At 40.4% G+C, this 16126-nt stretch overlaps 1 protein-coding gene across 1 annotated transcript; it reads left to right on the plus strand.

Annotated features, from left to right (window-relative positions):
- Positions 1-11399: 11399 nt before the first annotated feature.
- LOC144013666 (uncharacterized) lies at positions 11400-15846 on the plus strand. The gene is made up of 2 exons (XM_077512786.1): positions 11400-11758; positions 12884-15846. Exons 1-2 carry the CDS (start codon positions 11695-11697, stop codon positions 14185-14187), a joined length of 1368 nt encoding a protein of 455 aa, XP_077368912.1. The 5' UTR covers positions 11400-11694; the 3' UTR covers positions 14188-15846.
- Positions 15847-16126: the final 280 nt, after the last annotated feature.

Genomic DNA, 16126 nt, shown 5'->3' on the forward strand with positions numbered 1-16126 from the left:
TAACCAGAAATGTTTAAAAAATATAGCCGGAAAGCCGTCTGGACCAGGTGCTCTGCCATTAGGCATACTGTCTAAAGCACGATACAACTCATCTATAGTAAGCGGGGTATCGAGAATATCTTTATGTTCAATAGATAACTGAGGTATATTTAAGCTGTTTAGGAATTCCTCAATATATTCAGGGTTAGGTCTATTAATTTCTGTGCATAGATTTCGATAATAGTTATAAAAAATATGGTTAATTTCTTCTGGTGATTGTGTGCATTCACCATTTATATCTTTAATAGCCGTTATAAGAGATTTTTCCCGATTCCGTTGAAGTTGATTTGCCAGGAATTTACCTGATTTATTATTATGTTCAAAATTATTATATCTCAACTGTTGTATTATAAACTCTGTCTTTTTAGATAACATGTTATCTAACTGTATTTTTATATTCTGTAGTTCTATCCATATTTGATTATTTGGGTTTAATACATATTCATCCGTTAGTTGTTTAATTTTATCTTCCAGGTATTTTTCTAATTTTTGATCCTGTTTCTTTTTATAAGTTGAATATGATATAATTTTCCCTCTAATTACCGCTTTCCCTGCTTCCCAGAGAAGAGATGGAGATATATTTGGAGAGTCATTTATTTCCAAAAAATCTGCCCACTCCCTTCTAATAATTTTATCAAACTCTACGTCTTTCAGTAATGAGATGTTAAAACGCCATATCGGGGGAGGTTTAAAGGTCAATTTGTAGAGTGAGGGAGACTGGTGCATGATCACTTATAATTATAGAATGTATTTTTATAGCAGTTTTATCAACAATAGAATTATTTGTAAGGAAAAAATCAATTCTTGAGAATGATCGGTGCACAGCAGAGAAGAAAGTAAATTCCTTCTTAGTTGGGTTTTGAAGTCTCCAGCCATCGCTGAGGCCAAATTCCTCCATATATTCATCTATTACTTTAGCGGATCGTAATCGCCTTGTATATATCGTATTATTAGAACGATCTATTAACGGGTTCAAGACCGTGTTAAAATCACCTCCAATAATAATAGTAGAATTTGTTGCTAAATCGAGTAACCGAGAGAAAAATTCATGGAAAAAATCAGGGTCATCATTATTTGGGGCATATAAATTACCAATTGTATATACTTTATTAAATATAGTTACCTGGATAATAATATATCGGCCCTCTAAATCTGTTACTATATTATTTAGAGTAAAGAATAAATTCTTATGTATAAGTATAGAGACACCTCTTTGTCTACTATTATAGGAGGCAGAGTAAACTTGACTAAAATTTTTATCTATAAATAATTTTTCTTCTGATTTTTGTAAGTGGGTTTCTTGTAGGGGGCGGCACGGTAGTCGAGTGGTTAGCACGTCCGCTTCCCAGTTCTGAGGTCTCCGGTTCGAGTCCAGGCTCGGACCTTCCTGGGTGGAGTTTGCATGTTCTCCCCGTGCCCGCGTGGGTCTTCTCCGGGTACTCCGGTCTCCTCCCACATTCCAAAGACATGCATGGCAGGTTAATTGGGCGCTCCGAATTGTCCCTAGGTGTGCGTGTGGGTGTGGATGGTTGTTCGTCTCTGTGTGCCCTGCGATTGGTTGGCAACCAATCCAGGGTGTCCCCCGCCTACTGCCCAGAGCCAGCTGAGATAGGCGCCAGCAGCCCCCGCGACCCTTGTGAGGAATAAGTGGTCAAGAAAATGGATGGATGGATGGATGGGTTTCTTGTAGGAGACAAATATCTGCCTTAAATTTTGAGAGATGGCCTAAAATTTTTATTCTTTTTGCCTGGGAGCGAGCGCCACACACATTCCAGGAGACCAGAACTAATTTCTGCATACAAGCAATATAGACTCAGTCTTATGTATACATCTATATAAGCTGCTTATTAATATTAACATATTGTTTTGTTTTGTTTTTTTTTTGTTTTTTTTTTTTTTGTACATTTATTTGAACATATAAACAGATGAACAGCAGAAATAAAACAGAAAACAACAACAATCAAAAGAGAAGAAAATCCCAATAAAATAATCATTCAATCAATGTAGGATAGCAAAAGAGTAATTAGGCAATTTATATAATTTATATAAAGAGAGAGATAGCAAGTAGATAAGTATAATAGTGAAGAAACGTGGGGGGAAGTGAGTGTGAAGGAAATCTGTGGGGGATTCAACATAACAATACACCAGTAAATGGTGACCTAAGCGAGATTATTATTATTATTATTAATTTTTTTTTTTTTAAGAATATATTTTTATATTATTATTATTATTATTATTACTATATAGCCTATGCATAATATAAATTCATATTCTATTTCGTAACCCATTATCCATACATATACATATACATACATATACATATACATATATATACATATATACACATATACATACACATACATATACATATACATATACATACGTCAAATAATCACACAATGCTCGGCTCTACCAATTGTCAGTTAGAACAGCCAAGGGGTCGAGGTTGGGTTTCGGAATAGCTGGCCGTCGATATATAATTTATCAACGACCATCGAAGTCCGTTTACCCTCCTGTCTATTTTGTTTCATTATAGGAAACAGTACTTTTCGCCGCTCGTTTATCTCTCTTGGGAATTGATCATTCATCCCAAAAGATGTCCCTTTGAGCTCCCGTCCTTTACTTTTTTACCAATTCTTTATGTTTAAAATGTTCGAACTTAGCAATAATAGGACGGGGCTTATTGCCCTTACGAGCTCCGAGCCGGTGTACACGGTGAAAAGAGATATTATTTACCGTCTCCTGTGGGATCTTTAGCGATGATGTCATGAATTTTTTTATCTCACCCTCTGGATTATCTGGAGAATTTTCGGATATACCTGAGAATATTAGATTTTCCCGCATACTACGGGATTGAACATCTAAGACCGTTTCCTTTAGCATTTTATTTTCCTTTTTAATCGTCTCCAACTCGGCTGTGACAGCGACGAGAGAGGAGCGTAGCTCGGAGTTATCGCATTGGAGATCGCTTACCTGTTGGCTAACGAATTCCAAACTTGCCTTTAATTCTTTGACGTCCTCGCGGATAAGACAGAGGACGTCAAGTTTTTTATTTATGGAATCCAGCATACTCACCGATACGTCGGCGGTTGCTAAATCGTCCGTGTCTGTTGACGAGTCATTTTTCCTTTTTTTTTTCGAAGGATTATCCCGACTAGCCGCCAGATCATCCATCGCGCAGCTATAAAAATAATCGTCAATAAAACGTTCGAGGTCGTCCACACTGGATAATATTTCCGATCTTTCTTAGAAAAGAAAAAAATCGAATTTATCTAATCATTAAATTCGGGTTTAATTAGAAATATAAAGCTAATTCTATTTTAGCAGCAGAGCGCCGCCATGTTAGATTTTCCCAGTCTCGCTACCGGTCACGCGATAGTCACAGCATCTCGCGATGGGAAATGTAGTTCCAGCTCCTCCTCCTCAGCGTCTGGTCTGGGCGCGCACTCGATGTCTTCTAACTCAGCAGTCTGTCAAAACCAGCACAAACTGGCTGGGACACACTCACCCTCATTTAGTCATGCTCCGTTCAGCCTCCGAGGTTATAAATTAGCAGAGACACATAGTTGTTTACAGAAGTGACGAGTGGATTTGTTTCAAATGAACTTTTGAGTTGAATAAATGCAAGATGAACTACACATTTTTTTTTCAGTTTGTCTTTAAGATTTCAGAACAAACTTCCGCTTTTAAGTGACAGAAAATATTTCTGAACACTTTTGCAGTTGTCACAATGCCGCTGTTCAACCTGATGAACATTAGATTTAGGTTGATAAAGTGTGCCCCCCCCCCAAAAAAAGGTAATGCCCCCCCCCCCTACAATTTCTTTCTGGTGACGGGTCTGGGTACTCCTAATATTTGAGATATTTCTACTCATTTCAGACACAATGTCATTGATTTGAGAAGACCAAGATAAAGTTTGATCAAGGGTAAAACTCCCAACAGTTTGATGGCAGCCCCATTCGCAGACAGACATAAGATTCAGTCTTATGGCATGTTTGGTACCAAAAAAAAAAACATTTTGTCTTCAAAATATTAACTTTGACCCAATTAGAAACTTGCACCAGTTTGTCTTGAAGCAAGCCATTTACAGTGCCAATATTTTCTGCAGCGACATACCTGGTCGTATCATCTGCATACATCATTACACCTGCATTTAAAAAAAAAATAAAAAATGTCAACTCATTAACAAAGATGGAATAAATGAGAGGCCCAAGGCAACTACCTTGCGGAATACCCGTTTCAAGTGAAATGATGTTTGACAGTGCGCCATTAAAAAAATACACATAATTGTTTCACGTTTGTAAAGTACAACAATGCAGACTCACTATAACGTAATGAGGTCAAAAGTGAAATGTTCATCTTATAGGACTAAAAATTACGTAGTTACTTTTAAATGCCTCCATAATCTATATTTTTTTTGTTCCATGTTGTATCGTGTTTATTACGAACGCGCACTATCGCGCACGCATATAAAGGCAGACCCGTCACCAGAAAGAAATTGTAGGGGGGGGGCATTACCTTTTTTGGGGGGGGCACACTTTATCAACCTAAATCTAATGTTCATCAGGTTGAACAGCGGCATTGTGACAACTGCAAAAGTGTTAAGATATATTTTCTGTCACTTAAAAACGGCAGTTCGTTCTGAAATCTAAAAGACAAACTGAAACAAAAATGTGTAGTTCATTTTGCATTTATTCAACTCAAAAGTTCATTTGAAACAAATCCACTCTTCACTTCTGTAAACAACTATGTCCGAATGAATGACTCTGTGACCCAACCCCTTCTATCTGGAATTGGCTAGCAGTTGCCTTCATTTGCGTGTTGGATTCGGGCTGTACGATATGGACAAAATTTCCTTTCATTTTTGCCAGACATCTCTATTCTTTGATCTTTGACTCAGCATGAGACTTCACATCATTTTACTTTTTTTATGGTGCCTTTTGTATTTTGTGTTATTTTATTTCTATACTTTTTTTTTTTAGTATTTTATTTGCGTGTATACTTATCTACTTATATTTACTCTAATTAATTTTATTTTGTGTTATTTTATTTCACTTGTGTCTACTAAAAGACTAATTTCTATTCCATGCACAGCACTTTGTATGCAGCAATGGCTGTTTTAAAGTGATTTAGAAATAAGGTTGAGTTATGTCGATGATATACAGAAACAACATATGGGTTCAGTGAAAAACTAAGCAGAATATCAATCCAAAAGGATGTGTAAAGTGCTGTTTTTTTTAATTAGAACTTAGTGACAGTCATCAACATGAACAAACTTGGCAATAAAAAAAAAGAGAATTCAACTCACATTGTACTGCAACTGCTTTAGTGATAAATAATTTTATGCTCCTTAGTTGTTGTTGTGTATGTGTGACTGCTTGGGTCTGTTAACAGCATACTGTGTATTGCTACAATTCATCCGTGCTGTGTGGCTTGACTAATTCAAATAAAAGTTTGACACTCACTTGTAAACGTAACCAGTTGACTCAGGATTCCCATTGATGTCAACTGTGTCATCCTGGATCGAGGTTTGGCATTTGGTGGCTTCCATTCAAGCGGCAAGACGTGCTCACTGCTCAGTCTTTGTCCCAGCTCCAGCCGGCAAATGCGCACTCTCTATCGGAAGTCGATTTGGCTAAGGCACGTCTGCAGAGCGCTTCTACCCCCACCCCACCCCATCCCTCCTGATCCTGATTGTCATTGGCTCGCTTAGTTGTCAATCACAGCCAAACTTGAAAGGAGGTATGTGGTTGGCTGGCACACCATGCTTTACTTGAAAAAGAAGGCGCAAGTTTACGTGACTGATAGGACGAATAGTTGGTGAGTCATCTTGCTAGGGCGGGCACGGCTGACTGACAGGGCGGGAACGGACCCCCAAGGCCCGCCCATGGCGACGGGACCGTATAAAGGTATTTTGTTCTAGTGGGTTTGCCGTAGTTAGGTATCCAATATGGCGGGATCTTCTGCTCATGCGCGTTACTGATCGTACAGGGTCACCGATAGCGTCTTGACACCGCCCAAAATCCAGTCATGTATTCAGGTCAGTGCTCCTGTCTGACTTCGAAGTTCGTTTGCTCCGGAAAATCATTCTTTTCGAATTGGTGCTGAGCACACAGGACGCTCATCACTGCTTTGAAGGACTGCAACATCATTTATTAAGTCTTTGTGGCCAGATAAAGTCGTCTCGGTGAGCCTTGAAACTTTGCCCCCTCGTTAGCTTAGTTTAGCTAAACTTAGCTTGCTAGCCGCTAACAACCAGACGTGCTTGGTAACTGCGACACACCGACAACTAAGTGTGACATTTTGGGCGTTATTGTGCCAACATGTGTGCAAGAACGACACCGAAGGACAAGGAGGAACTTTTTGTAGTAAAAGAAGAGAGTGAGGAACATCTTCAACTGCTGGGCCACGTTTGCATGCAGCCTCGTGTTGTGCTACGCAGAGCAGGTTTGTACATTTCTTAGCTTGCTTACTTCATATAGTCGAACTTGTTTCTATCGTGAAAATAATATTCATGTGTTTGTAGTTGAATGGAATCCAAATGGAATTGTTGAATGTGTATTTACAGAATGAATGCCATGTTACAAGATGATATGAGATAGTCGGGTGGTCACACAGCACTGGTAGGAAATTCCTTTGGTATAGTGTCAACTTCATTCACGTTTAAACATCCCCCATCACTGTTTGATACATTTAGGAGCTAAAGCCAGCATAGCACACAACACACACACCCATTTATGGTAACACAGTCTGCACACACACAGTACACAGCACGCACACTCATTTGTTATAACACATATACTTAAATCGGAGTAGGGAATTAAGGTTAGGCCTGTCACCATAAGATGACATGAAATGTATTTTCAAGTTTTGTTCAAATTTTGGATTCATATTAATCATCATTGGTGTTTTATGGGCAATATGTTATGTAATGCTTTGAAGGAGTTTTTATTCTTAAATAAGAGGTAGAGTTTATTCTTAAAACATAGGAGCTATGACAGCATAAAAACTAGACTACGACAGCATAAAAACTAGACATTGTCTATAAATGTGTTTTGCAGAATAAGCAAAACTGGCATTGATGAGAGAAGTCACAATGTAACAGGGGAAGTCTGGGGATTTGCAAGTTTCATGAGGTCCACAAAACAGGCCTTTTTAGGAACTGAAAACGATTGTAAGCACTCGATGTCTTCTAACTCAGCAGTCTGTCAAAACCAGCACAAACTGGCTGGGACACACTCACCCTCATTTAGTCGTGCTACGTTCAGCCTCCGAGGTTATAAATTAGCAGAGACACATGAATCTCATTGCAAAAAACAAAAGAGCAAAGCACCATCGACAGAGACGTGTTTATTGCCATTTTTGCCCCGTTCAAATAAATGAGCGTTGCCTTTGATGGCAGCAACAACATGTTTCAAACACATGTAGTACTTCTCTCAAATATAAATGAAATAAAAAATAATAAAATAAAACTTGTGGAATAGGTCATACCAAAGACCAGTTTTGAGAGTTAAAAAAACAAAAAAGTGCACGGCAGTATCAATAAAGCTTCCTTCCTGAGTATTTTTTCCTTGTAGTGCAAAACAAATAAATGTCTAAATGCAGATGTGTCACAATCTTGATGTAAAATATCCATCCCAAAATATCTTGCACCAACTTATATGATCAAAACATCCGAAAGTAAAACATTCTACAAAAAAAAAAAAAAAGTGCAGCATGCACAACATTTTCAAAGTCAACAAGTTGTCACAACAACACAACTGCAGTCACTTCTGCATTCATGGAAGGTTTTTCTTGATGAACAAAAGCATCTCTGCTTTATCACCAGACAAACGACTTCTTTTTTCATCGACCACATGACCAGCTAAGCTAAACAGGTGCTCGCTTTCAATGCTTGTGCATGGGGCAGAAAGAAATTTTTTGTCTACCCACTGCGTCGTAAGACTCAACATCGACATTAAACTTGAGTCAGAAGTCCAGATATCTGTTGTAAAGCTGAGTGTCTTTGCATCGGCTCCAAGCAGGCTGTGAGTATGGCTCCAAACTTTTTTTTAAACAACTCCAGTAATGCAACTTCTGAAAAGTATTTTCGACTTGGCAAATCATATCGCCGGCTCAAGTGCTGCATCAGGTTTCTGAAGCCTCGGTCCTCCACGACCGAAAAAGGCTGGTCATCTAATGCCATGAACTCCATTATTTTTCTCGTGGTAGCTTTGCTCCTTTCGCTGCTCATAAGCGCCAACAGTGGTCCATGGTCTGGCTCCTTGCTGGCGCTAGCTTTAGCTAAGTTAGCCTTAGCTTGGTTGCTAACTTCAAACGCCGCATACTCAGCAGTGTGGTGGGTCCTTAACTCATTCACTGCCAGCCATTTTCAGAAAAGCGAGCTTCAGCTTGCCAGCCATTTTTGAGGATTTTGACTCATTTTTGAAGACACACAGAATATTTTGTTCTATAGGTATATATACATGGAACCAAATGAAAGGTTAAACCCTCTTCTTTCATTTAAAAAAAAGTAAGTTTCTAACATTCTCCCTTCTCTAGTTATTCGCAATAGAACAATAAGTTTAACCAATTTTTCTGTTTTTGACTAGAAAACGGAGAAAAACAGCTTTTTGTGAAAAGGTTCCTTTTGAGTTAAATTTTGACTTTGATGCCAATACTCTCTGCTTTTGTAGCATCTCAAACATCTGAACAGTCCTTTCCTTCGTTACAACAACATAAAAAACACAGAAAAATGTATTTTGATGGTAAATTTATTGATAACTATTGACAATTCAGATGAAGCAAAACAAAAAAACTTTGAACTACATATACAAGTGGGAAAATTTTTGAACTACATACAACAATACAACTATTTACAATATTTACAAAAAAAAAAATCATTTTGAACTATATACATGTTTTGTGCATATGCATGAGTATGTGGGTGTGCACTGCTTGTATGAACTTTCAACTATTTACAAGTGTGTGGGTGTGTGTGTGCATGTGTGCGTGTGCATGTGAGAGAATGTGTATCGCCCCTAAGATGTGTAGTGTTTTTTGGTGTGGTATGATGTGAAGCAGCTTCCTGGGTGCAAGGGTACATGGCAAGATGCACACCACATGGTGGTCTCCCTCCTTAGGCCTTTTCGTTGGCACACCCGACACCTTCTTGTTGGCACCAACTTCTTGCTGGTGGGCACCAACTTCTCCAGCCGATGTCTGCCCATTTGCCCATCAAGCCTGCTCTCCGGGTCTTTCATGTATGGGGCCCTTGTTTGTTTCCCCACAGCTTGCTCATCATCACCCTGTCCAACTTGCTTTTTCACGGTCCATGAAACAACAACCTTTTTTTTATAAACGCAAGTAAGGTTGCAGGCTTCTGTGGGTTTTTGACTCTGTATAAAACATGTGCATTGAACATGCACAATTGAAAAAGATAAGTGACAAACTTCATTGACCAATTGACAGAGCGCCTGAGGAAGTAATAAGCAATGTTTTGATCTAGTTTGTCCACCCCATTCATTGAAGCATTGTACTCCGCAACGCATTCCGGTTTGAGAATGGTGACTTTTTCCTTGTTCCCCTTCTGCCACACTTCGACAGGATGCGTTCTGTCTTTATGGCAGGTTGTCACCATCTTGACAGTCCGCTTGTCCTGCCATGCAACAACCATCACCTTGTCATTGTGACAGACAAGCTTGCCATTTGCCCCCAAGCTTGTCTTGTTTGCCTCTCTTATGAGCTGAGGCTCCCCACGGTTCTTTCGGAGTGTCCCTCACACATTAGTCTTTGCTGAAAGAAGACGCTCACAGAGGCCAATAGAGTTATAGAAATTGTCCATAAATAGGGTATATCCCTGACCTGTGAGGCGGTCAAGTAAAGTAAAAACAATGTCAGGCAGGGTATGGGATACACCGATGTATGGCATCAAGTTGAAGCAGGAGCCAGTCTCAGAATCACAAAGAATATATGATTTAATCCCATATTTGATGGGTTTTTGGGGGTTGTACACTTTGAAGGAGAGCCAACCACGCCACATCATCATGCCCTCATCTATACAAATGTTTTGTTTTGGAGTGTACAGATCTTTGAATTTGGCCACTACATAGTCCAGGACTGGGCGGACCTTGTGCATTTTGTCTGATGAATCATGTGCAGTGCCATTGAAGTGCAAATACCTCCAAATAATTTGATATCTATTTCTGGACATTGTTTGTCCAAAAAAGGTGTGCTCTCAAACTCCTCTACACTCCAGTAGTCTTCCAAGACAGGTTTCTTGATGAACCCTGTAATGAAACTTAGGCCAAGGAAGGTTTTGAGTTCTTCTACAGTAAGTGGCCTCCAGTCGTGACTTCTACTGTATGGAAGTCCGCAGGGGTTTTCCTGCAACGAATCAAGCGCGTTGGCATTTGTCTCATCAACAATATGCTGCAGCAGCTCATTGGTGATGAAAAGCTCGAGAAAATCCACCGGCAGGTCTGACTCCAGCTCCGCAGCAGAGCCCTGGGGTCCGGGCTTAGCGGTGAAGCGAATCCTTTTGGGCCTCCAGTTTGTCTGCTTCCAGGATTGATCCTCACTTCGGTTCAATGATCCAACTGTAAATTACAGAAAAATAAATACCATGAAATTTTTATTTATTGATGTGGTGTGATTTGTACTAAAAACGTTTTTACCTCTTTTAGCCCCACCCAAAGCAGCCGCAGTATTTCTGGATGTACCTGCTGTGAAACATAGAATCAAAAGATTACTTTTTGTTTTATTGCTATATTTTTTTGCGGATTTTTATTTATTTATTTATTTATTTTACCTCTCTTTGCTCTGCCAATCTGTGAGACCCGACTGGTGGATGGCCCCTCTGTAAATAATAGAAGCATATGATTTTTACTGCTGCCTGGATTTTTTTTTCCTCTTTACCTTTGCTAAACATTTTCCTGCCCTTTCATACACTTAGATTTACACTATTTTCATTTTCTCCTCATTGCTTGACTTAGTCTAGCTTTTTATATACATGCACAGATGTCGATCACTGAAAGAAGAACAATAAATAAGACTAACTCGTCCTTCTAGCATCAATGCTGTACTCCGTATCACATTTTTATCCCCACCCACATCGACAGAAAAACACAACTCGTACAGGATTTGACGATCGCGCAAGTTAGCTCATTATGACAACACATTTACGTCCACAGCAATAAAATGCATCATCTGTACAGCTGTTAGTAATGGCAACTGTGGCAACAGTGTAATAAATGAAGTGCATGTAACGGAAAGACGAGGAGATCGCGAGTAAAGGAAAAGTTAGCGAGTTAGCACGTTAGCTCTCACCGTCATCGCTACTCTGCGATGTGTCCGAGTCTTCGCTCCATTCAGGGGTTTTTGTGGGCAGATACTCATCCGATGAGTCGCATGACGTGTCCGTCCATTCAGTGGAATCGATGGATGCAGCAACAGACTCCTCCTGACTGCCTTGTGAGCTCACGGGTTGACTAACATGCGGCTCCGTTTGCACACGTGGTACCTTGCTCCTCAACGTCCTCTTTTCCCTTCTTTGATCGTCATTTTCGTTCAAAGATGACGATCCTCCACGTTTCTGGCTGGACTTTGGTTTCAACAAACTCTCCTCCAGTGTAAGCTGTCTAAAAGTAGACATAATGCTGGATTTGCTATTCTAATATGCTCTGCTATGCTAATATGCTCCGCTCTGCTCCGCTCCACAACTACTCCTCAACTTCCGTTGGTGCGTCACGTTGGATAAGCTCACTCCCAAGGCAGTGCTGCCATCTAGTGGTGGAAGTAAATAGGCTACAACCTTGAAAATCACACATCTGATGCACCAGACCTTTATCCACAGCTTGCCATTAAAAAAAGAGATTGACGAATTAACTCGTCGAAGGCGGGGGGCGCTATTTTTCACTTTAACGAACTGACTCGTCCAAGGCAGTGAATGAGTTAATTATTTTTGTAAATATTAGCTTTTGAGCTCAATAGATTACGTCATGTGACCTATTGACCCCAAATCAATGTTGCATCATTGTGGCATGTCTGATAGATGATACACACCTCTTATTTTTTCAGTTTAGACCACTACTTATTTTTCTATTTTTTTCTTTAAATATTAGCAGTTTAGCTCAATAGCTTCCAGGTCATGTGATCTATTGACCCCAAATGAGTATTGGCTCAAAGTGGCATGTCTGCTCGATGACACACCTTTTTTCCTCTATTTCAACCTTTCCTTGGTTTTGAATTAACTTAATATTGTACATATCAATGTTATTGCTCAATATTACCCCACAACAATATTACCCCCTCATTTGGAGCCGCTAGCTACGAAAAAATGGAGGGCAAAGTGAAAGTGGAAACTTAAGGTATTTTGTTTTTTGGCTGAAACAGTACGTCGATCGCTACTTTCGTGGTGTAAATTGTCATTCAGTAAATCGTTTGTGTCGGCATATACTCATCTTGCTCAAGCTATCTTAGCTTGCTAGCTGCTAACAAACAGAGTGCACAATTGCTACACATTCCTCAGCAGCTGTGCCCAAGTCAAGGTGCCACTGTAGAAACAATACACGTCAAGTCGCGCTTTAGATTTGACTTAACTGAACCAAATGGCTGAAACAGTACGTCGATCACTACTTTCGTGGTGTAAATTGTCATTCATTAAATCGTTTGTGTCGGCATATACTCGTCTTGCTCAAGCTATCTTAGCTTGCTAGCTGCTAACAAACAGAGTGCACAATTGCTACACATTCCTCAGCAGCTGTGCCCAAGTCAAGGTGCCACTGTAGAAACAATACACGTCAAGTCGCGCTTTAGATTTGACTGAACTAAACCAAATGTGTATTTGTCTTCTTGTGTCTTGCAGATGTTGGTGAAAAATATCTTGGTCCTGAGAAGCAGGAACTGAAGTCTCTTCATGTTAAAAAGGAGGAGGAAGAGCATGCTTACATTAAAGAGGAGGAAGAGCCCCTTCGTGTCAAAGAAGAGGAGGTTGAGGATGATGTCACCAAGTCACCACTGACCTTTGTTGCTTTAAAGAGTGATGATAACGGAGAGCATGAGGAGGACAGAGGGGCGGAGCCTCCAAGCAGCAGCTCAACTCAACACATGAAGACAGGAGGTGATGCAGACCAGTGGGGACCACCACAAGCACAAAGTGATGACACAAGGTCACAGTCTGCTGACACTGACGACGACGACGATGAATACGCTAAACGTAACCATGCTGACAACAACCGCTGCAAATGTTCTCAGTGTGGGAAAACATTCAGTTCAAAAGGGTATTTGAAAGTTCACTTGAGAAAACACACTGGAGAAAAACGTTTTGCCTACCCAGACTGTGGCAAAAGCTTCTCTCTGAAGTCACATTTAACAAGACACAAAAGCACACACACTTCAGAAAAACCTTTTTCCTGCTCGGACTGTGGCAAAGGCTTCTCTGACAAAAAGGGTTTAACAACACACAAAAGAACACACACTGGAGAAAGACCTTTTTCCTGCCCAGACTGTGGCAAATGCTTCTCTCAAAAGGGAAATTTAAAAACACACACAAGAACACACACCCGAGAGAAACCTTTTTCCTGCTCAGACTGTGGACGAAGCTTTTCTCATAAGGTTAGTTTAATAATCCACACAAGAACACACACTGGAGAAAAACCTTTTTTGTGTTCAGACTGTGGCAAAAGCTTCTCTCAACAGTCATATTTAACAATCCACACAAGAACACACACTGGAAAAAAACCTTTTGCCTGCCGAGACTGTGACAAAGGTTTCTCTCAGCAGTCACATTTAACAATCCACACAAGAACGCACACTGGAGAAAAACCTTTTGCCTGCCAAGACTGTGGCAAATGCTTCTCTCAAAAGGGAAGTTTAAAAACACACACAAGAACACACACTGGAGAGAAACCTTTTGCCTGCTCAGACTGTGGACGAAGCTTTTCTCATAAGGGTGGTTTAAGAATCCATACAAGAACACACACAGGAGAGAAACCCTTTTCCTGCTCAGACTGTGGCAAAAGCTTCTCCCAGCAGTCACTTTTCACACGCCACACAAGAAAACACGCTGGGAAGGAACCGTTCAGTTGCAGTATTTGTGCTCAAAGATTCTCTTGTAAAAAGCTTGCTGAGAGACACGAGTGTGCTGGTGACAATAGCAGCCATCTTTGAAGCTTAAATATAAAAATAAAGGGAGTGAGGCTGTGCTTTTTTGTAAAAGTGTCAATGATTTTGAATAAAATAGAGAAGAAAAAAGTGATGGACGCTGATTTTGAAAATGATAAAGAGGAATATTAGAAAAAAAATGTAAAGAATGACATGAAATACAAATCAAAATGAATTTGCATTTTGTTGAGGGACATCATGACATGATGAATCAAATCCTCCTTCGCTGATCTCGAATCTTTCTCATGCACATTGAGACCCAACGAGGTGATATCTTGCATGGAGCCCCCCTAGACCCAAAAATTTAACAGCAACAAAATTTAAAGGGGAAGTCAACCCCAAAATGTTCTTAATATGTTGTATGCACCGCGCCACGTGGCGCTTCTTTGTTTTTTGTGTAGAAGTTGTGGGATCTGATTTTTGGTGCTGTCTCTTGAACCATTTACCTGTTTTAGGCCAAATGTTCGAGTGACACCCCTTTTATGTTAAACAATTCTATGACTGCTACTTATGTTTCAATAGCTTCAGGAAATTAAATGCCAGCGTGTATCCTGTCTTGTCACAAAGGGAATCATGTATTAGTTATGCTACAATCATTTATTTCATGTATTTGTCATCCTATAATCATTTATTTTACTTCTAATAATTTTGTAACTAAGGCGCCGGCTGGACCCGAAACCACATATGCCCAATCGTTTAAAACCAGTAAAAGGCGATCCACAGCTGCCTAGGCGTCTCTATGTCTCTAAAAAACGGTAAAGGTGTCAAAACCTGAAAGCTTACTACTGTTAACTGTTGGGAAACTGCTCCTTCACGCTTAGAGCTAATGAACAAAGTGACATCCTGAAGGGTTTACGACTGCCAGCTGTTGGGAAGATGCTCAGAGCAAGAATGTCATTACTTTGATGTCTGTAAAAGCTAGTTTGAGTTAATTCACTCGATTATACAATGTAAATGGTAGGTCACCTTAATTTGTATGTATGAATAAATCCTTGTGATACCAGTAAAAACCCATTACTAGTTCTGGTCTCAGAAATGGGGGGGGGGCTTAATCTGCTGACCACTTTGTAACAATTGGATACCAGTAGAAGTCACAAAACTGAGCTAACGCTACCCCCTAGTGGTCGAAAGCGGACACTATTAGTACTCAGTAAACTGCATCTCATGACAAGTGGGTTTGGCCGAGACTTTACTTTGCCAATGAGATCTAAGTGTGAAGTGGGCAGGCAAGTGTTTGATAGCCTATCAGGAAAAAGAGGTTGTACCATAAATGGTGCTTTATAAACTGTTGCATTTCCTGAGATGGTCAGATTTTTTCCATTTGCGCAAATTGAATGGTCTCAGCGTGCTTTTGCCAATAAAGCCGCTTTTGTTGTTCAGCTGGACTTTGGACTCCTGCCTGTTTTTGTTCTGGCCTGCTCTTTCCTCCAACTCTCAACGCCGAAGGTGGACCTGGTGCATCTGCCTGCCGACAGGTGTTGAACAGGTGATGCTGCGGCCAACCTTCCGGCTCCGGCCGGGTCCGAGAGCCAACAAAGTATTTTTTTTTCCCTTTTGGAGAGGAATGTTTTTTTGATTGTATTGCCCTGAACGGAAATTATAATGCGCGGTGGCGTCGAGCCCGCTCTCTCTTTGTGTTGTTTAGAATAAATGTTGACTTTGTGGAATTAAGTTGCTCTCCCTTTTTGTTTTGCTGTCACGCTGCACCGTCCATGGCAAATCAGCCTCTGCGCATTACAGACGCTGTGGAAACACAATTCTAAATTCCCTGCTGGTTAGCACTTACGCCTCCCAGTTCTGAGGACTCGGGTTCGAGTCCAGGCTCTGGCCTTCCTGGGTGGAGTTTGCATGTTCTCCCCGTGCCCGCGTGGGTCTTCTCCGGGTACTCCGGTCTCCTCCCACATTCCAAAGACATGCATGGCAGGTTAATTGGGCGCTCCGAATT

The sequence above is a fragment of the Festucalex cinctus genome, chromosome 1, assembly GCF_051991245.1.
Source record: "Festucalex cinctus isolate MCC-2025b chromosome 1, RoL_Fcin_1.0, whole genome shotgun sequence".
Classification (NCBI taxonomy): domain Eukaryota; kingdom Metazoa; phylum Chordata; class Actinopteri; order Syngnathiformes; family Syngnathidae; genus Festucalex; species Festucalex cinctus.